Raw genomic sequence first — 27,611 nt, forward strand, 5'->3', positions numbered from 1 at the left:
CTTTTGTAGCAAAAAAAAATTTTTAAGAGAAAGCCAAGTAAAGTGAGCTTGAACTGAAAATTTCTGCAAGATGACAAACTACCCAGAATAAACGCGATTTACTGGCAAACGTTGTTCAAATTCAAATTGTATTCATTTATTTATTTTTGCTATCATATTATTATTTGTTATCCGTGGGAACGGGCGCGGCTTGTTTTTCCAGATGTTGTGGGTGTTTCTTCTTAATTCGAAACCGTTTTAAGGTGCAAACCCACTTGGGGGGAGGGAATGGATTCTCTCCTCCCCAGCTGCGAACTTGCAAAGCTCGCTCAGAATTCCGAACACATGGAGGAAACTGCAGCCAAGTATAAATAGATTGACTTGATTTCATTTTTTGTTCAGTGTGGTCTTAAATTTACATAAGTTGAGAATATGTCGAATATAGTACTCTATGGCACGGACATTAGTCCCCCGGTTAGGGCCTGTAAACTTGTGCTCAAGGCTCTAGATTTGCCCTACCAATATAAGAATGTGGATCTGCTGAAGGGCGAACATCAATCAGAGGAGTTCCTGAAGAAGAATCCCCAGCATACGGTGCCCCTTTTGGATGACAATGGACTCATCATTTCGGACTCGCATGCCATTGTGTGCTATCTGGTGGACAAGTATGCCAAATCGGATGAGCTGTATCCCAAGAATCTCGGCAAGCGTGCTCTGGTGAATCAACGATTGTATTTCGAAGCCACTGTTCTGTTCATGTCCTTGAAGAATGTGTGCGCCCCGTATTTCCTTAGGAATGTGACAAATGTTCCACAAGAGAAAATCGACAATGTGGAACAGGGCTACAAACATTTGGAGAACTTTCTGACTAGCGATTTGTATGTGGTGGGCGACACCCTTACTATCGCTGATCTTTGTTGTGCGGCCACCGTCTCCTCGTTGCCCGGCGTCCTGGAGTTGGATCCTGTGAAATACCCAAAAATTACAGCCTGGCTGGAACGCCTCTCCCAGTTGCCTTACTACAAGGAGGAGAACGATTTGGGGGCCGAGCAGTTCATAAGTCATTTAAAGGGCGCCTTGACCATTGTCTGAATGTCTGTTAGCATTCTCACAATTATTTATAGAAACAAAAAAAGGGAAGTCCATTGATGTTATGAATAAAAAGTGAATCTATATGATTGTCGTTTAATTGGGGGTGCGGCTAATCCACCAGTCAAGCAAACGCTTTTCTAATGCCCAAACGAAAGCTCGTCCAAGCTTTTTGCCCAATCGAATATAAAGACAAGTTGTGCATGCCGAACCCGCAGTGAATGTTCTTTGAATCAGAAAACAACATGGGTAAATTAACTCTGTATGGTATCGATGCTAGTGCCCCAGTGAGGTCCGTCCTGTTCACACTGAATGCTTTGGATGTTCCCTTTGATTATCAGATAGTCAATCTCTTTTCGAAGGAGCATTTGAGCCCCGAATTCCTGAAAATGAATCCTCAACACACTGTGCCCACTCTGGACGATGATGGCTTCTATGTGTACGATAGCCATGCCATCAATTCCTACTTGGTCAGCAAATATGGCAAAGATGACTCTCTCTACCCCAAGGACCTGCAGCAGCGTGCCGCAGTGGATCAGAGATTGTATTACGAAGCCAGTGTTGTGTACAACACCATTAAGAACATCGTTTACCCATTGGTCTTCCTTAATGAAACCACAATACCACAAAGCAAGTTCGATGCCATCTCCGAGGTCTACAAGACGGTTGACACATTCGTCGCAAAATACAGCTATGTGGCTGGCGACCAGTTGACCATAGCGGACTTTCATTTGGTCACTATGCTAACCACATTAACCACCTTTGTTGACATCGATGCTGAGAAATATCCGAAATTGAATGATTGGTTGTCTCTTTTAAAAGACCTACCCTACTATGAGAAGGCCAATGCCAAGGGACTTGAGGATTTTGGTAACATGATTAAGTCTAAGAACTATACCGTGTCCTAAAAGGAATAGACGTACGAGGGAGAAGGTAATATTATCAGGGAAAAAAGAATTCAATTTAAATACAAAAATATTAATTACGTTTTGAAGTTGTTTTTGTTCATTAACTGACCACAGCTGTTTCCCACATTCTATTGATGATGGCATAAAGCTTTTATTGTTTTTTTTTTTTAAGTTTTTATTGACGTAAACAAATACATATGTATGTATATGAACTTTAATGAGAGAGTGGAATATTTTGTGGCCAATAAGAGAAAATATTAAAAATGAGATCACAGAGTTATATTTCTTATTGGGCTCTCTTTAATGTATAAGTGGGTATAAAATCGTTGTCTAATTTTCAGTATCATTCAGTACTTCAATATGGCCGAGCTAACACTTTACGGCGTCGATGCCAGCCCACCTGTCCGTGCCGTTAAACTGACTCTAGCGGCTCTCAATTTGCCGTATAAGTATGTTCAAGTGAATCTATTGGAACGAGAGCAGCTATCTCCGTCTTTTTTGGAGAAGAATCCCCAGCATACGGTTCCTACCCTCGAGGATGAAGGCAATTTTATTTGGGATTCACATGCAATCATGGCCTATTTGGTCAGCGAATATACCCCGAGTGATGAATTGTATCCCAAGTTTCCGCTAAAACGCGCCGTTGTTGATCAGCGTTTGCATTTCGAGTCTGGTGTAGTATTTGCCACAGCGCTGAGAAGTATTACCAAATTGGTACGAGCTTCGATTGCAGTGCCCCAAGAGCGATTTGATGCCATTGTGGAGGTCTATGACTTTGTCGAAAAGTTTCTTCAAGATCATGAATACATAGCTGGAAAAAATCTCACCATCGCGGACTTCAGTTTGATTTCATCAATCTCCTCCCTGGTGGTCTATGTAGATATCGATCAGAGCAAATATCCTAAACTGACCACTTGGATGAAGAAACTGCAGCAATTGCCCTACTACGAGGAAGCAAATGGAAAAGGCGCCCAAATCTACATCGATTCGATCAAAGCAACTAATTTTAAATTGGCCTCATAGGCGAATTTCACAACATTATCTAATGAAGTCAAAATAAAATTTGATTCGGTCGGTTTGACAATATTGCTATTATCTTATCGTTCTCTTGCTATTTGGGAGCCTAACAGAACCAGTTTGAGGCTTTTCAGTAGTGGTAATTGAATGAAGTGTGGATTGATGAGGTGTACGTACGTACTAAGATGAGGTTGGCTATTCCTACTTCCGATGAATCACCTAAAAAATGAGTCAGGGTCATTTCGTAAAATTGTAGCTTGTAATTTTAGTATCAGAAGTAATTAGGTTTTGGAAAGTAAGTAAGAAAAGAAATAAAACAGTTTAGAAGAAATAGGTGCGCGGAGTTAGAGGCATCTGCACTGGTTATTTAAGAAAACTGTAATTCTTAATTAGCTGTATAGGTATGATTAACTCCACGGACTAACTTGTGTTATTACCCTTCATCGGTCTGCAAAAACTAACTTAAGACGAATCGGTGTCGGTGTACGGGGTGTCTCTTCACCTGTATTTAAAAATGTATATTATGTGTGCTTAATTGGCTCGCTTTGTATACACTATCGATTCCAATCCCATACATTTCGTGATTACGAAGTAGCTTTGTCTGGTCGTGACCGTTTTACAGACAATTGTTAGTTATTGTTAGTCAGCGTCACTATAACTAATGTAGAAGTAATATATGTACATATGTATTACTATAGGAAATATGTATTTCATCAGTCCTTGCAAAACTGAAAATTGACGACAAGGTGGCACAGGGACATTTTCGGTAGTACTTGTTACAACCTTACGAAATTGCCTATAAAGGGGTTGGGACGGAGGCTTTCATCAATGCTTACAAAGTTGAGTTGAGTTGGAGTTACTGGAATCACTGTTATATTCGAACCCCTTAGGGCAAATTATTATGTCAATAAAATCTTGATACCCTCGTAAAAAGGGTATATTAATTTTGGTCAATTTTGGTCGTCCGTCCGTCTGGATCAACGCAAACTCCTCCTAGACCGTAAGAGCTACAGAGCTGAAATTTATATTAAACATTTTTTAGTTTAATATATCTGTTAATGACTGTGCCGAATTTGATCAAGATCGGGCGACTATATCATATAGCTCGGTAGAAAACAGTGACTATGATCAACATCTTCGTTATTTCCTATGATTGTAGACCATTATTTGGCAAACATAAGCCTTTTTAGATAAAACGTTCTTCCACATTTATGGCTAATAGGTAAGAAAAGAGTAACAAAAAACTTGCAAGGGTATACAAACTTTGACGCGGTCCAAGTTAGCCCCAGCCCTCTGGTTTTTCTTGGCCTGAAATATTTAACTAAAACTAAGTATTTTAAACAGTCCTCGGTAGACTTTTTGGGCAATTGAACAACGAGGATCCGGGTGCGAGTCCCAGGCTAGGATGTAGTTTTCGTCCAAGCCGAAGGCCTTAGTTGCTAGTGCTTGTAAAAAAAATGAAGCAAGTAAGTCGACTCGTCGACTTGGGTATACCATACACCAGGTGAAACAAATATTTCAAATTTCGAAAACCAAATGTATACATATGTCTATTTAATTGTTTTTACATGCTTCATACTATGTACTATCTCGCTCACTCTACAAACACACGAGTACTCTAGCTTAATAAAATACGTTCATACGCATATTTTGCATGTTTCTAGTCCGATTTCAATAAAATTTATAGTTTTGTAGAAATAGATAAGATTAATTAGTCTGCCGAATTTGAATACGATAGTCAAAAAAATACAGGAGGAAATCGGTTTTTTCTTAATTATGGAGGCGGAAGTGGGCGTGGCAAAATATGACAATATATATACTCTGCGCGCATACTAAGCCAGTATACATACTAAATTTGGTGACTTTAGACTTAAAATCAGTTTTGTTTAATTTGCGGGGGGCGGAAGTGGGCGTGTCAATATTTTTAAATAGCCAGTTTCTGCGCGTCTATTAAACTAGTCTGCATACCAAATTTGATGTCTCTAGCTATTATACTTTTTAGGAAAAACAGTTTTATGTGATTCCTGGGGGCGTGGCAAAAAGTTTGAACAAGTAATTTCTGCGCGCTAACTAAACGGGTATACAAACTAAATTTGATGTCTCTAGCTGTTACACTATTTAAGAAAAATAGTTTTATGTGATTCCTGGGGGCGTAAGGGGGCGTGGCCGAAATTCCAATTAACTCTATATATGTACATAATACACGAGTATACATACCAAATTTGGTGGCTCTAGCTCTTATAGTCTCCGAGATCTGCGTGTTCATACGGACGGACGGACGGACGGACAGACGGACATGGCTAGATCGACTCGACTGTTCATCAAGAATATATATACTTTATAGGGTCGGAGAAGCTTCCTTCTGCCTGTTACATACATTTTGGCGACTTTAATATACCATTTCACCCTATGGGTGTATGGTATAATAAAAATAATAATAATAATAGGTATTTTAACTGAAATGAAGAACTTATTTTAACAACAACTGTTTCTAGAACTAATCATCGGTAAGTTAAGTTAATCATTCTGTGGATTGGTAATTTGGTGTTAATATAAGTACTAAAATACCATTCTGTCCCCACAAAGCCATAATGCTATTGATTTTGACTGTCCGAATTCCTCCCGTTGAGCAGTTAAAGAACGTTTTAATTAAATTATTTACTTAAAATATATAGCTTAGTTTAATTTAGTTGCTGAAATTATCAATATAAATATGTTTAATAAACGGAGATCCTATTAATAAGAAATAAGTCAGAGGGCCTAGTCTAACTTCGGTAACTAAAGGTCTAATTTTCGCAATTGAACAACCTACAATCTAGGCTCAAGCAGTGTGTATGTGAGAGAGCTATATAATATAGTCATTTGATTTTTTTAAAGCTGGACATAGCCATTAATACATATATTAAACTGACAATCGCGTCAAAGATAAAGATATTCTTGTTCCTACTGATCGTATAGGTGCTTGTTCCTACGGGGGCTACAGTAGCGGACATAGAAATCTGGACACCTCGGTATGGCCTCTTTATGCAAAATTTGAATGCGCGTAAAATATGTAAATAAGGTTCAATCGGTTTGGATATTTTTTCGCGTTGTCTACTAAGTATTTAGTTTTAAAACACCGCCTAGTTTGGTGTAACCTAAGCTTCTGAAGTGAAAAAAAAAAAACAAGAAGTAAAAAATGTCAAAAATGACTGAATCTGATAATGGCGCCATATTGTCTTTACGATCGGAAAATTTAAGTCTCCGCGTTATAAACGCTAAAGTTCGGTTTAGTAAGTCTTCTGTCGCGGATTTCTTAAAGAATTTTGAAAAACCGGAACGCTGAAGCGAAATACTGGGACAGGAAGAAAGAAGAAGACCAATGACCAGATAGATCGTATTCTGAAGCGCTGATATGATATATGTACATAGTTATATGTACATATATGTATGCTATAGTTACCCTATCTTGATCAAATTTAGAACAGTATTTAAAGCTAAAGCGGCGTACACGAATTTAAGACTTTTTTTTTATTTTAGATATGATTTTCTCGGCTCCTAAATAACTTAATAGAATAATTATACCATACACCCATAGGGTGAAATGGTATATTAAAGTCGCCAAAATGTATGTAACAGGCAGAAGGAAGCTTCTCCGACCCTATAAAGTATATATATTCTTGATCAGGATGAACAGCCGAGTCGATCTAGCCATGTCCGTCTGTCCGTCCGTCCGTCCGTCCGTCCGTATGAACACGCAGATCTCGGAGACTATAAGAGCTAGAGCCACCAAATTTGGTATGTATACTCGTGTATTATGCACGCGTACAGAGTTAATTGGAATTTCGGCCACGCCCCCTTACGCCCCCAGGAATCACATAAAACTATTTTTCTTAAAAAGTATTACAGCTAGAGACATCAAATTTATTTTGTATACCCGTTTAGTTAGCGCGCAAAAACTGATTGTTCAAACTTTTTGCCACGCCCCCTTACGCCCCCAGGAATCACATAAAACTGTTTTTCTTAAAAAGTATAACAGCTAGAGACATCAAATTTGGTATGCAGATTAGCTTGATAGACGCGCAGATATTGGCTATTTAAAAATTTTGCCACGCCCACTTCCGCCCCCGCAAATTAAACAAAACTGATTTTCTCAAAAACTAACAAAGCTAAAGTCACCAAATTTAGTATGTACACTGGCTTAGTATGCGCGCAGGGTACATCTATTTTCATATTTTGCCACGCCCACTTCCGCCTCAATATTTAAGAAAAAACCGATTTTCTCCTGTAGATTTTTGACTATCGCATTCAAATTCGGCAGACTAATTATTCTTATCTATTTCTACAAAACTACCGAATTTTATTGAAATCGGACTAGAAACATGCAAAATATGCGTATGAACGTATTTTACAAAGCAGTCCACAAGGCCAGAATTGGCCGTTGGCTAGTGGCGGCGCTAGAGTGCTCGTATGTTCGTAGAGTGAGCGAGATAGCACATACTATGAAACATGTAAAAACAATTTAATAGACATACATTTGGTTTTCGAAATTTGAAATATTTGTTTCGCCTGGTGTATGGTATACCCAAGTCGACGAGTCGACTTACTTGCTTCATTATTATTTTTTATTTAAATTGTTGGTTATTGTATTCAGATATTGGACCGTCAAAATGGTCTTCATAGTTTAATCCGTTTTTTTCATAAAGAACAAAGAAAAATCGTTTTTTTGGGGGGCACATACATACATATGTATTTAAGACGTTTTTTCCAAAATCTTATATATTACAGATAAAGGCTTAAACTCTTTGAAGAAGTTGTAGATCTAGCAAAACTAAGATAAACTGCATACAACATTTTTTGAATTTAGCCAAAACTTTCGATTTGGAGCCAATTGAAAATCTGAATTTTGTTTGGACATTTTTGGGTCCTTTGGGCGAGTCCATTTTACGGCACTAATTCATACTAATGAATTGAATTTCCCGTCGAATGGCACTTTTTTTTATTAAAATCGGACAAAAATTAGATAGTTTTTATTGCCAAACAAAATTATTTTATTAAGTTATTTAGGAGCCGAGAAACTCATAACTAAAAAAAAAAAAAAAACCGTCTTTAATTCGTGACCGCACCTGTATATTAAACTGAAAAATACAAATTTTTATAAATTAATTTGTTAAAAGTACCCAAGTGATTGATAAAAGTCACTGTTTCTAAATATCGTTTCTATGGCAGCTTTACCGTATCAAATCTTTATCTTTATATACAGAACTGTGAGATACCAACTTTTCTAGCAAAGTTACTTCTTCTGACCAAAACTTATGTAACCTTTTTGCAAGGGTATAATGAATAAACATTTGTATTTTTATACTAGAGTTTAACAAAAAGCTAACAAACTATTTTCCCCTCCCCCTATAAATCGTAACCCAATCCAACCCAAGTTCATTACTTTGCCATGAACAGTTAAAGTTTTCGTTAGAGCTCTCTCTCTTTTCACAAGAGAATAGAACTTTGGAGAGAGGAGCAGAAAGAGTTTTAAATATTTTTGTACTCTTAATATTTTTGGGCTTATAAATAGTTTGTCTCGCTTTCTTTTTAGCCAAGTACTTATTTCACAATGGTCGAGCTAACACTTTATGGAGTAGACGGTAGTCCACCTGTCCGTGCCGTTAAACTGACTCTAGCGGCTCTCAATTTGCCGTATAAGTATACTCAAGTGAATGTATTAGGTCGAGAACAGTTATCTCCGGCTTTTTTGGAAAAGAATCCCCAGCATACGGTTCCCACCCTCGAGGATGGGGGCAATTTCATCTGGGATTCACATGCAATCATGGCCTACTTGGTCACCAAATATGCCTCCAGCGATGACTTGTATCCCAAGGATCCGCTACAACGTGCCGTTGTTGATCAGCGTTTGCATTTCGAGTCTGGTGTGGTATTTGCCTCAGCGCTGAGAAGTATTACCAAGTTGGTTCTATTCCTAAACCAGACTGTGGTCGCTCAAACCCAAATCGATGCCATTGTGGAGGCCTACGACTTTGTGGAAAAGTTTCTTCAGAATCATGATTATATTGCCGGCAATAGTCTGACTATTGCGGACTTTAGTCTGATTTCTTCGATCACGTCGCTGGTGGCCTATATAGATATCGATCAGGCCAAATACACAAAGCTAACCAGTTGGATCAAGAAGCTGGAAAAATTACCTTACTATGAGGAGGCAAATGGAAAAGGCGCCGCATTCTTTGTCTCCATGATTAAAGGAAAACCATTTACGGTTGCTAAATGAATAATCGCATTGAATTTCACAATTTGTTAATAAACTATTTCCATTCGCTAGCTAGGCGAAATGATTAAAATCCTTGTGTAAGTTTTCAGAATCAGAGCCCTATCTCATCGATTAGCAATCATACAGGTAAACAAAAATTTCCAATGTGTGTATGTAGTATACATATGTATGTATGTATTGTTATACATATGTAGATAGGTAAGTGCAAATAACATTGATCAGATAACTACTCAGCTAGAGCTAGGAGGGATTATGTAAGCAAAACAAATTCTGGTCAAGAGCTTTCAATTTACTAAAATAAAACAAAAAAATAATAATAGGAGCTATCCGTCACCGAATGGTGTACATTCTTACTTAGCGAGTTCCTGTTAAAATAAACTTGTGTAAAATTGAAACATCTAATTAGCTTGAATACAAACGTTTGCAGGGTATGCAAATGTTTATAATCATATAGAATGATTTGCAAAGCTTTTATGCGCAATCAAACTGACTGGATTCTCTAGTTTAGTTGTAAGGCAACAGTTCAAGTGGAAACACACGATCGGAATATGGGAAAACTAGTTCTGTACGGAGTGGAGCCAAGTCCACCAGTCCGATTTTGTAAGCTGACTCTCAATGCCCTGGGACTTCAGTACGAGTACAAACTGGTTAATCTCCTGGCCGGAGAGAACAGAACAAAGGAATATATGCTAAAGAATCCTCAGCACACGGTGCCCATGCTGGAGGATGATGGCAAATTTATTTGGGAGTCGCATGCTATTTGTGCCTATCTGGTTCGCAAATATGCAAAAGATGACACGCTTTATCCCAAGGATTACTTTAAACGAGCTGTGGTTGATCAACGCTTGCACTTTGAGTCCGGTGTGGTATTCCAGGGCTGTATTAGAAACATTGCTCTGCCTTTGTTTTATCAAAATGTGACGGAAGTTTCGCGCTCGAAAATAGATGCCATATTTGAGGCCTATGACTTTCTGGAAAATTTTTTGGGTACACAAACGTACATGTGTGGCCCGACTTTGACTCTAGCTGACTACAGTCTAGTCTCATCAGTGTCCAGTCTCGTGGGATTGGCTGCAATTGAGGAGCAACGCTATCCCAAACTTAGCAGCTGGCTGAAGCGTATGTCCGAGATTCCCGATTATCAATCACTTAATGGCAATGGGGCACAAATGTTGATTGACATGTTTACTGACAAGATTACAAAGATTGTGTGACTTAATAAAGGTTATTTGAAAAATATATTTAAAAATACAAACATTTATTTTTGACTTAAATATCACATTAACTGTATTCTTATTTATACTGACGACAAACTTTTAGATCAAGTTATTCGAAAGTTTGTCACATGATTATTGCACAAAAATGTTGGTCCTAACACTGTACACCACAATTTTTCTCCTATTTTTGCTGCACACATAAACTAAAGAATTTGCTAAATCTATATATGTATAGAGCATAGTCCAGCAAATTACATTCTTAACATTTATTAAAAGTAAATTAACAAGATTTTTATTTTTGGGCAGATAGAGAAATAACGAACTGGAGCAAGCTTTGTTAAATTCTTTGGGTGCCTACTTTTCGGTTTTCACTTTAAAAAGTGGGTGCACAGTGTGGCAAGGAGTGTAAAGATGTACATCCAAGTTTCAGCTGTTTTTCTTGCGTTTCTCCAATGCCTTCCAAACAAGTTTCATGCGCTGAACGCATTCGCGATGCTGTGATTCCCACAGTAATGTGGTTAGACGTCCCAACGTGGCCTCGCCATTTTCCGCACTGCGTACCCATTGCAAAAGCAACTGGTAAATCACCTGTTTACGTATATATTAATCTTTTGAGAATTGGACAAACATATTAAAATAACTAAATGGTTTACCTCCTTAATGTTGCCATGCATTTGGTGATCAATAATTGCTTGCTCTATTTGACCCTCGGAATGTCCGAGATCCCTCATGACCTGCTTCCAGCCTTCGCCCAAGTGTTTAGATACTGCTTCGATTATATGCCTATTAACCTCCTCTTGGGATTGCATCATCGTTACAATGCTAACCGTCTTACGGGCTGTGCTCTGCTGTGGTCGCTTACCATCCATTGCACATGTCTCTTCTGTAGTACTAACGCTGCTCTTTCGTGAACTGCACGCACTTAAATTTTGATTGACATTGTAAACGGAGCCAAAATGCAAATTGCTGGCATTCGAGAAGTTCATGACCACCTGTTGCTGGGCGTTGTGCACATTCATTGTGTTGTTGGTGTTGATGTCGGCATTGACATTGCCATTTACCAGGGCGCTACCAGGAATGTTGGTTGATTGCACCACATCCATGGAATTGTAATTGGGATCGGATAGTTCCCGTAAAACAGATTCCGTTAGATCTGCTGACGCTGTAGGCGTCTGCAAGGGTAGTGAAAGTGCTCCACTACTATAATTGTCCTGTTCTTCATCCAACACAGGTAAGGCGTCAGTTTCCAGGTGCCCGTCTGTTTCCGCTGTCCGATTTGGGACAACTGACTTTGTAGTAGGAACCTCATTGCCATTGCCAAAGACTCCGGGCAGCAGGTTCTTGAGCTTTGGCATGATGGGATGGTATGTTTCACAGCTTTCTCTGAATCTTTAAAATCCGGAAATGCCACAGGTTGATTAAAAACCAGCTCTTGGGGAATTTTATTGTGCGATTCCAAAATTCTCTCTTTGTGTAGGGGTGGCCTTTAGAACTGCACACCTATCGATGTCACTATCGATATCATCGATATACCATGTCTAATCGATGTGGCAACATATCGCAACGGCTCGCACCATGGGCAAAATACAATAATTTTGTAAATATATTTTTGGTGCACAGCTACATCTTAGAGATTAAAAGTGCTCAAGCTACCAATTTATTTGTTGAATTTTTATATTTTTCTAAATTATTATCCATTTTTGTGAAGCCCTTTCCGCCCATGAAATTCAAATAAAATTCTTGTGATGAAAACGATGCAAATAAAGTGATAGTAGGAATAACAAAGGCTATTCCAAATTAACTACCAATTTCAGTACATGTTTCTATCACATACAGTAATTATAGTGCGTAAGGTCAAAAAATAAACAATTTAATAAAACAAATCTCTATATTTGTATAATTCAAGTGTTGTGATAATAGTTTTTTGTATATACAGTTATCTCTCTCCATACTATATATCAGCAGATGCATTCCACTCCAAAAGGGTCTCGTGATACGCATTCGATGGTTTGTTTTAAAGTCGCGGATGTTTCTATCGATGAATACCATCGGCTTATCGCGAGAGTCAAAGTTCATCGATAGTGCCATCGATGGTTTTGCAGCCCTAATTTTCTTCTTCTTCTTTTGCCACGTTCACTTGGATTCGTACGTACGTGTGTGTGTGTGTGTTTGCTTGCTGCATTCTCTCAATAGAAAGTCTTAGGCATAAATTAATCGTCAAATTCCCAACCAAGGTGTCCTCTTTTATAAGTGCTACAGATAATTGCATAAGTTAACACAGAAAAGTGCATATAATCACAGTTACTAAATGCAGGCGGTGAAAGAATCCAAATTTAGGCCGCTTTACAGCACCTTTTTTCCTTGTCTTTCTCCCCTCATATGATAAGTGACATGGCAACGTGGAGGTCTGTGGCCCGCAGCTGTGCCTTTTTTAAAGTGGGAGCTGCATTTTTCCGAATGAAATATGTTTTTCAAATTAACGCAGAGTCGAAAGAACTTGCCTATCTAATAAAAAAATATTTTATAAATGAATATACATACATACATATGTATGTAAATTCTTGCGTACGAATTTTAACTTTAATTCTTTTGGAAGTCCACGCTTAGTCATTGTTGCTTTTGGATGGAAGCACTAAAGTAGTAGCAACCTTTCACCTGTTTTTTTTTTTTTTTTTGCAAAACCATACGGCAAACGGCGGCTCGTTTCCGCACACAGAAGCACACATTGAGACAAACACCAACACAGATGCAAATACGCACGCCCACGCCGTGCCGCATTGTGTTGCTCCAGTTTTTCTGTGTGTGGTGTTTGTGCATATCCAACAACAATTGTCCACTAAGTGGCCCGCATAATTCTAATCACACCCACCACGCCCCCAATTACATATATTCAACAGACTGTTGAGACGGGATGCAGCAGCGGACAAAGGCAATATCAAAATATTAATTAAATTATTTCTTTCGCAGAAGACACGCCAAGTTGGTCAAACTGGATTTTGTCAAAGGACTTAAATAGGCCGGATTTTTTGGATTTTACAGTACAGTAAGTGGAATTTTTCTTCTTTTTTTCTAGTTTACCTATTTCCATATCTTCATACATACATATGTACATATGTGTGCTTGTATGTATGCAAAACTATGTATGTTGTGTGTGAGTGGGTGTGTATGGGACCCAAGAAGTTAACGGTTTAATGCCTAAAAGTGAATACGTCAAGAGTTTTTGCAACTCTTTCTGCTGTCCTCTTCTCTACATTTAGCTCTTTAGATATACAGTCAAAACTCTCTTATTATAGCCGCCCAACTTTTTGTCCGGTCAAATTTCTTCCGCAAATGATGGTCGCAGAAAAATCGTCCACGCCGGTGATGGGTGTCTGTTAAGCGTATTTTCACTGTATACATCAGGTACAAGAAATTTCCAATATATGTACATATGTATGTATGTACATATTGTATATGTATACAAATTCTTGCTTCTTCGTTTTCTTCAGTTTTCGGTTTAAGCTGAACTTTTGGCTTTGTCTTCACATTTGTCGACGTCAGCGGCGCTGCAAGCGTCGCATGTTTTCAATTTTTACCTGGTGCTCACAGAAAGGTGCCCAATACAAAGAGCATGATACACACACACACACAAACACGCATTCACTTGTCGATCGTTTTTATTGTAGTAGCCGGCTATCATCCGGTTTTTTTTATGGCTCTCCGCACTCCCCAAATATCCCCACCAACCCACAACTTCAGCGTGTGTGCGCTCTCTTTTTTGCTTTTGCTCTCCCGCTCTTTGGTATTCTGCTGCTAGTTTGCCTGGTTTCTTCATTTGACACATTTTTCATATATTGAATGTGTAAACGTACATATGTGTGTGTGTGTGAGTAAGAGAGTGTTGGATAGATGGTGTGATAGAGGGGGCCAGAGACATAGCTTTGTTGTTGTTGCTTTGAAGAAGGGGGGAAAAATGTAGGCTACAAAAAACTTGTTCGAGGAACTGATTTAGAAAACAGCTTTTTCAACAAGTATGCATACAGCCAAAGATGATGATAATGATGATCTCGATCTCTGTTAGATATCTGAACGATCATCAGGGAGTATTTGCTTGCGTGGCACATCCCGGTCCCTTCTCTTCTCTTCTCTTCTACACCAACTGACCACACACTATTCCCACTTATCAGTTGCCTTCTTTGCTATTACGTGGCCATTTCGCATAGAGAAGTTAAGAACTAAAGCGAATGCTAAAATAGATTTGGTTTATCAAGACTTGTCGTCGCGACCCTCTCCTCTCTCTTTTTTAGCGGGCAGGCACTCAATGTTTTTAGCCTTATCAATGGAGGACTGCTAGCCGACGACATGCGGGTCGAAAGCTTATCAACACCAAAAAATGTATATAGAAGAAATTTATGTGAAGTAAAAACAAGTAGGAGATAAAGAAACGGTGAGAAGGGGAGAGAGAAAGAGAGATAGAGTACAAAGGGGAACACAAACAGAGATATGGAATAGGAGAAAACTAGTTTTTGAACAGCGAAATTAAATTCTTTTTTAGAGTGCATTTTCATTTGAGCTTACGAAAAACCAAAGAAGGTCTTGCCCTAAATTTTCTTTTTAAACATATTTGTATATTAGAGAAGCCACATGGAATCAAGTTTCTCTTAAAAATTTGCCTTCTTAGCCAAGTAAACAAAGCTAACATGCTACTCTTATTGCACTTTTCCCAAAGATCTTAATTAAATAATTTTGTTGAAAAATTTATGAAGTTTAACAAGCTTAGGCAGATAAAAAGATCTATAAGTCTATAGAAACTCATCGATATTCATCTACATTTTGGACAGGTTTTTAATGATAATTTTTTAACCGAAAAGTATAAATATTTACCTTCTTTCAGTGGTACTGTAACGACTTGGAACGAAAAAGGACTCTTCTCTTTTTTTTTGAGTAATGCAAGCAGCAGTGATGGAGGAATCTAACGGTAACAATAAAAACAACTTTATTTAATATTTAACTAATGTGAAATTTCTTTTAGCAATCAACATTGAGCAACAGCAAAGCGCCCTTAACAATGGCCAAGAGCAGGTGTCTAATAACAACGAGCAGCAACAGCAGCAACAACCATCATCGCCCACTTTGGTGGCAACTCCCACTAGCACAAGCGGAGGCAATGCAACTCCCGCTTTTAGCTACGATGATCTGTTCCCGGCCTTGCCGACGAATACATCATCGGCAGCGACGCTATCAAGCTCGTCTGGTCCCAGCATAGCTCGCGTACAGAGCTCTCAGAATTCCCAGGTGAGTACGAAGGCATATCTTAAACCCCTCCCCACTCTTTAAATTATTGACACCATTACCTAATGACTGTTAATTCTATGCCTATAGATTCTGACTCTGTCCGGCGAGGAACGCAAGTCCACGGAATCGGACAAATTTGGGGAAGGCGAATCAAAGCGGATTTGTCAACAAATCACCAAGGAGACGGGCGCTCAGATTGAGATTGTCAGCAATAAGAATCAATCGTTGACTTTCCTCATTAAGGGCAAACATAGCGAACTGTTGGATGCACGTCGTAAGATTCTGATGAGCTTCTCGACTCAGGCTAGCCGCCAATTGACCATACCGCGCGAGCATTATCGCGTCATTCTCGGCAAGGGTGGTCAGCGATTGCGGGAATTGGAACGTTCAACTTCGACCCGCATCAACATCCCCAGCCAAAACGACGAGAGTGAATTTATCACGATCGCCGGCACCAAGGAGGGCATCGAGAAAGCGGAACAGGAGATCCGTCAACTATCCGCGGAGCAATACAAGAAATCATCGGATCGCTTTTCAGTGCCGAAAATCTATCATCCCTTTATTGTGGGCCCCTACAATGAAAATCTGAATAAGCTGCAGGAGGAAACTGGGGCTAAGATTAATGTCCCACCTCAACAGGTGCAGAAGGATGAAATCATAATTTCCGGCGAGAAAGATGCTGTCGCGGCCGCCAAGGCCAAGGTGGAAGCCATCTATAAGGAAATGGAGAAAAAGTGCGCAACCGTTAGCGTAGAAGTGGCCAAGCCACAACATCGCTATGTAATTGGTCCCAAGGGTTCGACGATTGCCGAGATTCTTCTGCTTACGGGCGTGAGTGTTGAGATGCCACCTAATGATTCCACCTCTGAGACAATTACACTGCGCGGCCCACAGGTGGCCCTGGGCAATGCTCTCACCGTTGTCTACCAAAAGGCGAACTCGGTCAAGTCCGTGGAAATCGATGCTCCGCATTGGATCCACAAGTATGTTATTGGTCGCAAGGGTGCCAATATGAAGCAACTGGAGGAGAATTGCCCCAATGTGAATGTGAATTGCTTGGAGGATTTGATCAAGTTGGAGGGTGATCCAGAGAATGTCGACAAGGCCGTCTCCTATCTGACCGAGATCATTCGCAACTACGAAGAAAATTTCACCTTTGAAGTAATGACGGTGAATCCCTCCTACTACAAGCACATTATTGGTAAGGCTGGTGCCAATGTCAATCGACTCAAGGACGAGTTGAAGGTCAATATCAATATTGAGGAGCGCGAGGGCCAGAACAACATTCGCATCGAGGGACCCAAGGAGGGAGTGCGTCAGGCTCAACTTGAGTTACAAGAAAAAAATAGACAAACTGGAAAATGAAAAATCAAAGGACGTGATCATCGATCGTCGCCTGCATCGCTCCATTATTGGTGCCAAGGGCGAGAAGATTCGTGAAGTCAAGGAGCGGTATAGACAGGTGACCATCACCATACCCACGCCCCAGGAGAACACTGATATTGTGAAGCTGCGCGGTCCAAAAGAAGATGTGGACAAGTGTCACAAGGATTTGCTCAAGCTGGTCAAGGAGATCCAGGAGTCATCTCATATCATCGAAGTGCCAATTTTCAAGCAATTCCATAAATTCGTGATTGGCAAGGGTGGAGCGAACATTAAGAAGATTCGCGATGAGACCCAAACGAAAATAGATCTTCCCGCCGAGGGTGACACCAACGAGGTTATTGTCATCACTGGTAAAAAGGAGAATGTCCTCGAGGCCAAGGATCGCATTCAAAAGATTCAAAACGAACTCTCCGATATTGTCAACGAGGAGGTGCAGATTTCGCCCAAGTACTACAATTCCATTATTGGCACTGGAGGCAAACTCATTTCGGCCATTATGGAAGAGTGCGGAGGCGTCTCCATTAAGTTCCCCAATAGCGATTCCAAGAGCGATAAGGTATGCATCATGCATATTGATAGCTTTTCTTGTTTTGTTCTATTAATAGTATTTGCATTTCAGGTCACAATTCGCGGTCCAAAAGATGATGTGGAGAAGGCCAAGGCTCAGTTGCTGGAGCTAGCTAATGAGAGACAGTTGGCCTCTTTCACCACTGAGGTAAGAGCCAAGCAACAGCATCATAAATTCCTTATTGGCAAGAACGGTGCCTCAATCCGGAAAATACGCGATGCCACTGGGGCACGCATCATTTTCCCCTCGAACGAGGACACTGACAAAGAGGTAATTACAATCATTGGCAAGGAGGAGAGTGTCAAGAAGGCCAAGGAGCAGCTGGAGGCCATTATCAAGGAGTGCGACGAAGTCACCGAAGGTGAAGTTTCCGTTGACCCAAGGCATCACAAGCACTTTGTGGCCAAGCGCGGTCAAATCTTGCATCGCATTTCGGAAGAGTGTGGTGGTGTGATGATTTCCTTCCCACGACCTGGCAGCAACTCCGACAAGGTAACCATTAAGGGGGCCAAGGATTGCATTGAAGCGGCCAAACAGCGTATTGAGGAGACTGTGGCAGATCTGGAGGCACAGACCACCATTGAGGTGATCATACCCCAGCGTCAACATCGAACCATTATGGGAGCCCGCGGATTCAAGGTGCAACAGGTCACGTCTGAATTTGATGTGCAAATCAAGTTCCCCGATCGTGATGCTACCGATCCTGTAGAGGGCCTGACTAATGGCACAACAGGAGTGAATGGCGAGGGCGATGGCATTAGCCAAGGACAGGAAGATGGCTCTGATCAGACAGTGGAGCCAGTGCGTCAATGCGATGTCATTCGCATTACGGGACGCATTGAGAAGTGTCTAGCCGCCAAGCAAGCCCTGCTCGACCTGATACCTATCGAGGAAGAGTTGTCGGTACCCTTCGATCTGCATCGTACCATAATTGGGCCCCGTGGAGCCAACGTGCGTCAATTTATGTCCAAGTACGATGTTCATGTTGAGCTACCACCCAGCGAACTCAAGTCCGATATTATCAAGGTATCGGGCACCCCCGCCCATGTGGCCGAGGCAAAGGAAGCCTTGGAGAAGATGATCGAGGACTATGAGGCCGATAGGGCTGATCGGGAGTTGCGCTCATTTGTCTTGCAAATCGATGTCGATACGGAGTATCATTCGAAGCTCATTGGACGCCATGGAGCCGTCATTAATAAGCTGCGTGCCGACCACGATGTCAATATTTCTCTACCCAAACGCGATGATCCTAATCAGCGGATTATTTCCATTACCGGCTATCAAGCCAACGCGGAAAAAGCCCGTGACGCCATCTTGGAGATCGTTGGCGACTTGCAGACCCTGCACCGTGAGGTTATTGAAATTGATACGCGCATTCATTCGCATATCATTGGTCAACGCGGACGCACCATTCGCAAGATCATTGAAGATTACAAGGTTGGTAGCCAAAAGAAGTGACCAAATTAATCAATGCCATTAATGAGTTCTCGATTTTTCAGGTGGACATTAAGTTCCCGTCCTCCGATGAAGCTCAAAACAATCCGAATGCCGTCACCATAATTGGCAAAGAGGAGGATGTAGAGAATGCCAAGGAAGTCCTGCTCAGCATGGCCGAAGACTATGAGCGGGACTACCTTGAGAACTTGCCACCATCGCCCCAGCCGCAGACTGTTGGCGCCTTCCTTTCCGCCAGCGGTGGCGTTAGCAGCAACAGTGCTGGTAGTGGTGGTGCTGGTGGGGCCACTGAGAACGGTTTCGTCATTAAGGACGCCCCATGGGAGAAGCAGAAGCAGCAAGCTAAGAATCTAACTGCTCCAAACACTCAATCGCAGGAGGATTTTCCTCATTTTGCTGCCGGAGGTGCTTCAGTGGCTGCTACGCCCATTACCTCTGTATGGGGTCCTAAGAACTAAGCCAATGGGGAAAAGATGTGGGAAGGGGGTGGTGGCAGGCGTGCGGACGTCTCTAGTGTCAAATGATATATACAATTATATCTATCTATATATATATATCTATATATGGTATAGGTTGTCCTCTCTCCTAGGAGCTTTTCTACAACGCAATTTGTGCAGGTTAATTGAGCAAAAAAAAAAAAAAAACCAAGTAACACAACAGGAAAAATAATGACAAAAAACTAACGATAAACTATTTTTGTATAATTTGATACACACACACACAACATGCAGACACACACGACATGAAATTGCATTTATACGAACACTTTCGGTTCCGGTTTCTGGTTCCTGGTCCTATCGTCTCTACATCAAAACCCGCAATCGCCTCTTTTCCAACTCCCTTTCTTTTGTTATCTGTTCTCTTCAATGCCAATTTGTTTGTTTCATTTCAAGACACATACACACACACTGCATATGCAACAACAAAACATGAAATAATATTCTAATTAGTTAAGCAGAAAGTTCAAGAAATATTTTGTTAAATGAATATTGAAATACGGATAGATGAATGATATTTAAAGAAATCAGAGAAGGAAATTATGAAGAAAACGAACGAAAAAAAGAAGGAAAGAAAAAAGCAAACACAAGAAATATTTATTATAAGCATACAATGTTAATTATTTACTCTCGCTGCTTTCTTTTTTTTATGATTATGATTATGATTATAAACCGAAATAAGAAATCTATCGTCTTCTTAACCCAATATTAGTTAATTATCCTTATTGGAGACAAAAGTGCATTAATATTGATTCTTTTGTGCTTTTGCATAGAGAAACAAAATGAATTGAATTGTTTGTATGCTAATTAATTATTTGTGGAAATTTATTCATTATTCGTGAAAGGATTTTCTTTTCCGCACGCCTGCTCCTGCCCATCATCAAATCATCGAGTAATGAATGACCAGCTTTATTCCCCCTACACACCCATACACATACCCCCATATACACACACACACACACACACACACACACACACACATATTTCAAAATGAATAGAAAAACATTTTTACATTTTGTGCAATTTTTCTTGATTTATATTAAATTGTTTTCGACTTATACACTTATTTTTTTCCAAACTTAAAATTTTATTATACTCGCGGGGGTATGTAGCGAAAAATGGGGAGGAAATTAATTTTTTTATCCATGTCTTTTTATTTCCCCCTCTTTTATTATAATATACTCCGCATTTTTTTAAAAGTTGAAACACTAAAACAATGTAAAATAACAATTTCAATTTTTTATTATTACTATTCAAAAATAAAAAAAAAAATATAAAAAAATTATAAAAAACCACATACAACATCAAAAACAACATAAAAAGCCAATAAAAAACGTAAACAAATCATAAATATATTTAATTTTGTTTTAAATATTTTATTTTTGAGCTTGCTTTCTTTTTAGTTTTTTCTTTTCTTATATTTTTATTTGGCGGCATTGAAGATTAGAAAGCAGATGAAGATCGACAACATTTAACACCAAGTAAAACAGACCTGATATTGTAAATTTTTCAAAATATACATGCATATTTACAACAAGAGCAAGTACAGTAACAACAACAGCCACTGCATTAGTAACTAACTTAAGAGTGTAGAAAATATGACAACAACAAGAAAAATATAATATAAAAATGTATATATTTTCCTATATTAATGAAGCAAATGAAGAAACCAACCAAAAAAAAAAAAAAAAAGAAACAAAATCAAATGTACGAGAAAAAGACGAAAACGAAATATTTTCACTCACGATGTACTGTTTTTTAATTATTCAAAACAATCTATTAACAAATATGGATATTTTCTTTTGAAATACAAAAAAAAAAAAAAAAAGACAATTTTAAATTTGAAGCGTAAATGCATTTTTAATATGACACATTTATTTCTTTCTGGTTCTAAAGTATTTCAATTGTTTTAAAATCAAAGTAAAATAATTTTAGAAAATGTTAACAATTGGTAAGTCACCGTTGTCACCGCTCTTCACTTCTTCATTATCATAACCGCATTGATAATGGTCAAGCTCTCCAGATTCTGTACTTCCTAAGTTGACCTTCACACCGATGCTGGAAGCATTTTCCGTTAAAGGCGGCGGGGCAGCCACCACGACTAGGACAAAGACTGCAATTAGGAGGATCTAAGCCGACAAATCATTTTGAATATTAAGTTTGCTGAATTTTTAAATCACTTACTACGAGTTTCATGTTGCTTGTTGATCGTTGACTACAAAAAGAACTTAAAACTTGCTTCGCTTTTATACTATCACGTACATATGTATGTGTTTATCCACAGGACTATAAAGATGCTTACAAATGTGTTGAAGAACAAAGGAAGCTTAAAACGTTGTCTGACGGCTAATCACAAAGTCTATAAATATAAAAGATAATTAAGAGACAAAGCCGACTTGTGCATATCCTGCACCACATGGAAGTGTTTTCAAAATGAAAACAATTCAAATTAATACTTCCCACAGTGAGAATACAAAAAAAAAATTAACTTGATTTGAGAAGGAATTTCAAAAGTCCTTTATTTAAAATTAAAAAACTCATATATACATATACCATTACATTTTTTCAAGTTGAAAATTAAGTTTTTTTTGTAACTTTCAATTGTGTTTTTTTATTTTGAAATCGATAATTCTCTAGAGATGGTTCTTTCTACAATCGTCTATCGATATCGAGGGACTGACAATCTTTCTAAGCCGACTCTAGCAATCGACTATTCGATATTTACATTAACCAAACGAAAATAGAAAAATTAATAAAAAAGGCTTGTGCGGTTTAAGACAAAAGCAAAAAAACAACACAAAAAGAAGCAATAATGGAGGATCGTAAGTGTTTAACGTATTGTGCATTAAAGTAAGCAAATTGTGTGAGCTCCTACAACAGTCCAATTAGCTGAGTGCAGGTGTTGCCTTTTGGCCAGGTCTTTGGTTTTCTTATTGGGAAACATGTCTTTTGTTTAAGACATTCGCTTGATTGGCAGAGGGCAGCGTAGCGGGTACTATTTAGTCGGCAAGTTGGTTTATTTGGTAGACGCCAGTTAAAAATTAATTTACATATTATTTGTCATTCAATCCTGGGTAATGTAGTTAACTTTAAAGAATGAAATTATTAGATGAGTCATTGTATTTTCCATTTCCCGAATTCGAGCGAAGAATGGGCGACCATGCAACGTTGGCGAAAAGAAAATTCAAAAATCCGTGGGAGGAGCTAGAAAATACTACCGAGTCTGGTCAAGGAAATGGCCAATGTGTACAAATTTTATTAAACATTTTGTAAACATTTCAATTGTCAATATGTATGTACATACATATACATATGTACGTGGCGAATTGTTTGAATGATGCAAAGAGGCGGCAGATGTATTCCGCCCTAGAATAGAATTTGATTTAATTGACTTGATTCTGCCTCAAATTGATGATGGATACATTTTTATTGGACTGCGATGACATTTCCAGGCATGGGCATCTCAATTTGGGTCCCACTTGTTGATCGTTTTGCTCTTTCTATCGCTTGCTCTATTGTTGCAGCCACAAAATGAGCAAACCAGATTTGTTTTCTACCTGGCTCTTCGTCTACCTTTGCTTGCTGCTGTTGCTTTTGACCAAAGTAAAGACTCAAATCGAGTTTAGTTAGAGCTCTGCAGCAGAAGAGAGTGGAGCTGCTCCAAGCCAAAGAACTTAAAGATACGAAAGAAAGAAACAAGCGGAGATATGGAATAAAAAACTGTATTGCAAGCAAAAAAGAAAAGAAAGAGAAAGAGAAGCAATTATAAAGAAACAAAAGGAAAGAAAATTATTGTTGGAAATGTGATATTCACAGAAAACGAAGCACGATCAAACCACATGCTACAGCTGCTGCTCCTCCTCCTTCTTCTCCTTTGCCTCCTGGTCCCATGAATGCCACGTTGAAAATAGAAAGTATTTTTCTTTTGTTGTTGTCGGCCAACATGAAAAAGACCACAAAGCTTGGCAAATTATTATCATCATTATGACGGAATCGGAGCCAGTTAGCTTGGAGTTCATTGAAGACTCCTATTTGCCGCGCATCGATGATATCACCTTCACCCCATCACTAGATCAGGAAGAAACCAGCGATTCGCTCCTGGATGATCAATCCAATTATGATTTAAATGAAACCGAATTGTATCTACGGCACTTGACACTCGATGACATCTTTTACGATGTGGACTCGGATTACACCAACACATTAGAACTGCAGGCAGTGGAAACAGAGTTTTTGGCCCTCAAACTAAATCCACAGACCACACCGTCCACATCACTGGCGAAACGTTTCCGCCTAAAATTCTTTGCCAAACGTTCGATGCGCGATGTTAAGGTCACGTTTATAGATTTCTCGAAGCCATATCTGGCGAAAATATCAAACAAAGATAACTATAGAAAATTTCTACATATCGGTGACCTGGGCAAAGGTAGCTTAAACACAAATCTTATTTAGTAATAATTTAAACTAATTTTATTTAAATAATTATTTGCTCTGATTAAATCGGTGTCTAATTCTCAATTAACTTATTTCCATTATGCATTCTTTGGCTTTTTGAACAGTTTGTGAGTATAAATGAATCGAAAAATAACATATAAACCAAAATACTAATCATTTGACTACATTCTATTGAAAACCAATATATATACCAAATACCAAAAATTCGTTTAAAAAGCCTTTGAGGACATTGCTTTCAAAGGAGGTACATACATAGCTCGAAAATCCAAAAAACTACATACAAGAAAAAAGAAATTGCGCTGACTTCTAATAGCAATATAAATCTAATAATAATCCATAACTTCTTAATAGATAATACTGCAAATCTGACGGAGCCCTCATCTCCAGCTGCTTCTGTGGCTTCTGCAGAAATTGCTGCCGAGTTTGCGGCCTTAACCGTCGAGGAAAAGGAACAGAGAAGGGCCGAATGGAGTCAGGTGAGTGGCCCAGACACCCATTACTAATGGAACATTTCGATGCCATTTACATGTACATATATGTATATTTTCTTTAGGAACTGGCACGTGTGGAGGAGGAAATCAATACACTGCGCACTGTCTTGGCCTCCAAGACGCGTCATGCCTCTGATCTCAAGCGCAAACTGGGCATCACTGTTTGGAAGGAGCTAACCGACGACGTTAATCAGGGCGTAAAGAACATTAAAGAGAGCACTGTGTAAGAAATACCACTAACTACTGAATTAGTGATCCTAAATCATTAGATTTGGCTTTGTTTTGTAAGAAACACTTTTAATTTTTAACTTGGCTTTTGTTTTTTGATTATTGTCGATGCTAATTGAACTAATTTAGTTACCAATCGGTGGAGCAGAGTATGGGCACTTTTTCGAAAGCTGTACACGAAGCACCCTTGTAAGTTGTGAAAATGTGTTAAAGTGTTGAAACTAACCCAACTAACTTGCTTTTAACTCAGCTTTAACACATGAGAACTTCTCTCACCTATTTGTAACTAAAACAAAAAAAAAAAAAAAAAAAGAAGAAAATCGTCTCATTCATTACATGTTGTCAAAAACTATTTGTAAACATTTCAGTTGACTAATTTTTTATTTTGTTTCCTCTTTTCATAATTCAGATTCCAACGCACTGAATCGATGCTCAAGTCAACGGGAGAGAAAACCGCTTCAGTCTTTGGGAGCATTACCACCGGCATTACCTCGAAATTTTCACAAATGAAAAACTCTGATTCGATGCGTTCTATTGAAGCTTCTGTTGGCTCTGCCTATGAGAACGTTAAAGTAAGCTATGAACACAACAATTTTATGTGCCAATCTCATGCGGTAACTACTATTTTATTTCTATATATATATATAAATACATATATTCACTTTTAAAACATATTTCATAAAGTCACACCAACTAACTGCAACTTTAGGCACACAGTACGAAAATATAAACAGATACACAATACGAAACTGGTTTAATTTGCATGCCCAATATTATTGCAATCTTGTTGCTTTTGGTTTGAAAATTCACTTTGCATTTTGGCTAACACCTCTTCTATTCTATATAATTGTAGACCAAGGTGACATCACGGTCGGGTTCGGTTTCCAGTTTCCCAGACGCTCTAGATGAGAACCAATCATCGTCGGGACTAAATTCACCCACAGACTCTCTGACAAAATAAAAACAAAGCCACAACATAAAACTATTTTCAACATGGAATATAAATACGCGTCTAATAATCAATCAATTACACATACACATATACACGAACACAAACCCACACACTCTGAGACACACGGAGACACACTAATAAATTATTTAACTAACACCAGGATCAGAATTTATTTATACATAAAGATATATGTGTGTGTTATTATATATGTAATAATTATGAATTAACGCGTGTTTTTTTTTTTTGTTTTTGGAAAGAGAACTTACTTACTGCATTCTGTTACTATTGATAGAATTCTAAGTATAATCACAATTAATGTTAATCATATTCATTCCTAGCTCTTTTATAACTTGAAATGAAGATCATTGTGTAATCGTGTATAAAATGTTTACAATTTGTTTATTTTTACAAACGTTTCTCTTCATTTTCTTCTCTAGGCTTTGAGTCGCGTGATTAGATGGCGTAACTGATAAGGACAATGAAACCGAATATAAATTCCAAATTATTTAAATTGATCAGAGCTTTGCAAGCTAAAATTGTTAATTTTAAGTGAAAAGCACCATCCAAATGTAAAAATTTCAACACACACACACACTCTCAAATGATGATTTGTTGCAGCCGCCTTTGATATAAAATTTGCTAAATGTGTATGAAAATAACTTAAAATAAATGCAAAATTAATACCCCAGAAAAAACACGAAAACTCTACTTAGATTTAAAAAAAACCCCTGTTAACAGACAAGGCAGTCTGCAATTTGATAAGAAGAAAGATTTAAAAAGGGGAAATTTACTTGAATAGTACAAGGATTAACTTTAGGACGCCTATTCCAAATACGAAGTGAGTGTTATTAATTGCTTCTAGTTTTTAAGATATTCATGAAAAGACTATAGAGACCAGATGATTAACATGAATAACATATAATCAAACTCAAAAGTTCTTATTCCAAAAACTAGGAACGGATTTGAGTGTTTAGTTTTCCAGTGCCTTGCCTCGATTACCCTGAAAAAGATCGTTATAAAACAAAGGTTAAAAACAAATTCACCAAAAACTTTTGTCAAAAACTACAACAAAAGTTTTAATACATCAACTCAAACTTAAGACTTACTCCAAAAGTCATCGAGTGTCAACGAAGATCACTTTTAGGGTACAATGCGGGACAACCGATTAGCACACCCCCATTTGAAAATCACTGTTAAAACTTAAAAGACCCAAGATTTAGGGTTTTTTAAAATCACAGCTTATTTGACCCATTGGGTTTCTTGATCTACTACAGTCACACTGAGGCTATATCATCGTAACTTTATTCACAGATAAAAATTGCACTTTTATTCGAAATTGTTTAGCGAACTATAGGGTTAACTTGGCTAAAGAGAGTTGACTTTATTGGTTGGGACCTAAACTGCATTTATTGATTCTTGCAGCACTTTGCAAGTTGTTAAAAATCACGGGCGATGTGAGACGATCGCAATCTCGTCTTTTATTCTCAATGAATTCATTTGACACATTATCCTTTTTTGCGCGAAATCTACATATAATCTCGATCAGCATCAGCGGTCGCGCTCCCAAGATGCTCTGTCTCACTTACTTAGATTTCCATGCCTTATATGATAGATAAGAGAGCAGAATATACTGTATAGTACATGGTACATATAGAGTAAAGTGTGTGAGAGAGAGTGGAGAGTGCAGCTATGCAAAATGTTTTGAGAATCTATGGAAGCTGTGACCCCCACATTAGTTCCCTCCAGAACCAGAGTTTGCCAACACGATTTCATAACGAATGCTTATAAGCTAGTCGCAGATAATAGTATTTACTTAGATGGCAAAATATTTGTGCG

The 27,611-nt window shown here is 38.6% G+C and overlaps 7 protein-coding genes and 1 long non-coding RNA gene across 17 annotated transcripts; 6 read left to right on the top strand and 2 right to left on the bottom strand.

Moving 5' to 3' along the window:
* The first annotated feature begins 83 nt into the window (after nucleotides 1–83).
* LOC137575222 (glutathione S-transferase 1-like) lies at nucleotides 84–1,154 on the top strand. The gene has a single exon (XM_068287663.1). The coding sequence runs from the start codon at nucleotides 412–414 to the stop codon at nucleotides 1,069–1,071; it is 660 nt and encodes a 219-aa protein (XP_068143764.1). The 5' UTR covers nucleotides 84–411; the 3' UTR covers nucleotides 1,072–1,154.
* Nucleotides 1,155–1,278: 124 nt separating this feature from the next.
* Nucleotides 1,279–3,062, top strand: LOC137575484 (uncharacterized). The gene is made up of 2 exons (XM_068288064.1): nucleotides 1,279–1,969; nucleotides 2,318–3,062. The coding sequence occupies exons 1-2, from the start codon at nucleotides 1,290–1,292 to the stop codon at nucleotides 2,997–2,999; spliced, it is 1,362 nt and encodes a 453-aa protein (XP_068144165.1). The 5' UTR covers nucleotides 1,279–1,289; the 3' UTR covers nucleotides 3,000–3,062.
* Nucleotides 3,063–8,486: 5,424 nt separating this feature from the next.
* Nucleotides 8,487–9,322, top strand: LOC137575234 (glutathione S-transferase 1-like). The gene has a single exon (XM_068287683.1). The coding sequence runs from the start codon at nucleotides 8,584–8,586 to the stop codon at nucleotides 9,250–9,252; it is 669 nt and encodes a 222-aa protein (XP_068143784.1). The 5' UTR covers nucleotides 8,487–8,583; the 3' UTR covers nucleotides 9,253–9,322.
* A 426-nt stretch (nucleotides 9,323–9,748) lies between these two features.
* Nucleotides 9,749–10,526, top strand: GstE9 (Glutathione S transferase E9). Its single transcript, XM_068288119.1, has one exon. The coding sequence runs from the start codon at nucleotides 9,801–9,803 to the stop codon at nucleotides 10,464–10,466; it is 666 nt and encodes a 221-aa protein (XP_068144220.1). The 5' UTR covers nucleotides 9,749–9,800; the 3' UTR covers nucleotides 10,467–10,526.
* On the bottom strand, nucleotides 10,490–11,961 carry imd (immune deficiency). Its single transcript, XM_068288117.1, has 2 exons — nucleotides 11,123–11,961; nucleotides 10,490–11,057 (listed from the first exon to the last, which is right to left on the bottom strand). Exons 1-2 carry the CDS (start codon nucleotides 11,822–11,824, stop codon nucleotides 10,896–10,898), a joined length of 864 nt encoding a protein of 287 aa, XP_068144218.1. The 5' UTR covers nucleotides 11,825–11,961; the 3' UTR covers nucleotides 10,490–10,895.
* Nucleotides 11,962–12,629: 668 nt separating this feature from the next.
* Dp1 (satellite-binding protein 1 Dp1) lies at nucleotides 12,630–20,715 on the top strand. The gene is given in 8 exon segments (XM_068288116.1): nucleotides 12,630–12,703; nucleotides 13,437–13,512; nucleotides 15,343–15,426; nucleotides 15,481–15,743; nucleotides 15,831–17,084; nucleotides 17,086–17,685; nucleotides 17,749–19,134; nucleotides 19,197–20,715. Coding segments are annotated over 6 exon segments (3,948 nt in total). The 5' UTR covers nucleotides 12,630–12,703; nucleotides 13,437–13,512; nucleotides 15,343–15,395; the 3' UTR covers nucleotides 19,611–20,715.
* Nucleotides 20,716–21,482: 767 nt separating this feature from the next.
* LOC137575534 (uncharacterized) lies at nucleotides 21,483–21,994 on the bottom strand. The gene is made up of 2 exons (XR_011032179.1): nucleotides 21,834–21,994; nucleotides 21,483–21,778 (listed from the first exon to the last, which is right to left on the bottom strand). It is a non-coding gene; the product is annotated as an uncharacterized lncRNA (long non-coding RNA).
* A 327-nt stretch (nucleotides 21,995–22,321) lies between these two features.
* Nucleotides 22,322–26,361, top strand: LOC137575412 (tumor protein D52). 10 transcript variants are annotated; one of them, XM_068287987.1, is made up of 6 exons: nucleotides 22,323–22,471; nucleotides 24,456–24,580; nucleotides 24,658–24,818; nucleotides 24,953–25,012; nucleotides 25,233–25,395; nucleotides 26,213–26,361. In XM_068287987.1, the coding sequence occupies exons 1-6, from the start codon at nucleotides 22,462–22,464 to the stop codon at nucleotides 26,243–26,245; spliced, it is 552 nt and encodes a 183-aa protein (XP_068144088.1). In that variant the 5' UTR covers nucleotides 22,323–22,461; the 3' UTR covers nucleotides 26,246–26,361. The 10 variants fall into 10 exon arrangements, with proteins under 10 accessions (XP_068144089.1, XP_068144088.1, XP_068144085.1 ...); XM_068287984.1 differs by lacking the exon at nucleotides 26,213–26,361 and adding an exon at nucleotides 25,677–26,162 and having other exon boundaries at nucleotides 25,233–25,437; XM_068287985.1 differs by lacking the exon at nucleotides 26,213–26,361 and adding an exon at nucleotides 25,677–26,162 and having other exon boundaries at nucleotides 22,324–22,471.
* The last annotated feature ends 1,250 nt before the right edge of the window (nucleotides 26,362–27,611 follow it).

This window comes from Drosophila tropicalis, unplaced genomic scaffold (assembly GCF_018151085.1).
Source record: "Drosophila tropicalis isolate 14030-0801.00 unplaced genomic scaffold, ASM1815108v1 contig_573, whole genome shotgun sequence".
NCBI classification, from domain to species: domain Eukaryota; kingdom Metazoa; phylum Arthropoda; class Insecta; order Diptera; family Drosophilidae; genus Drosophila; species Drosophila tropicalis.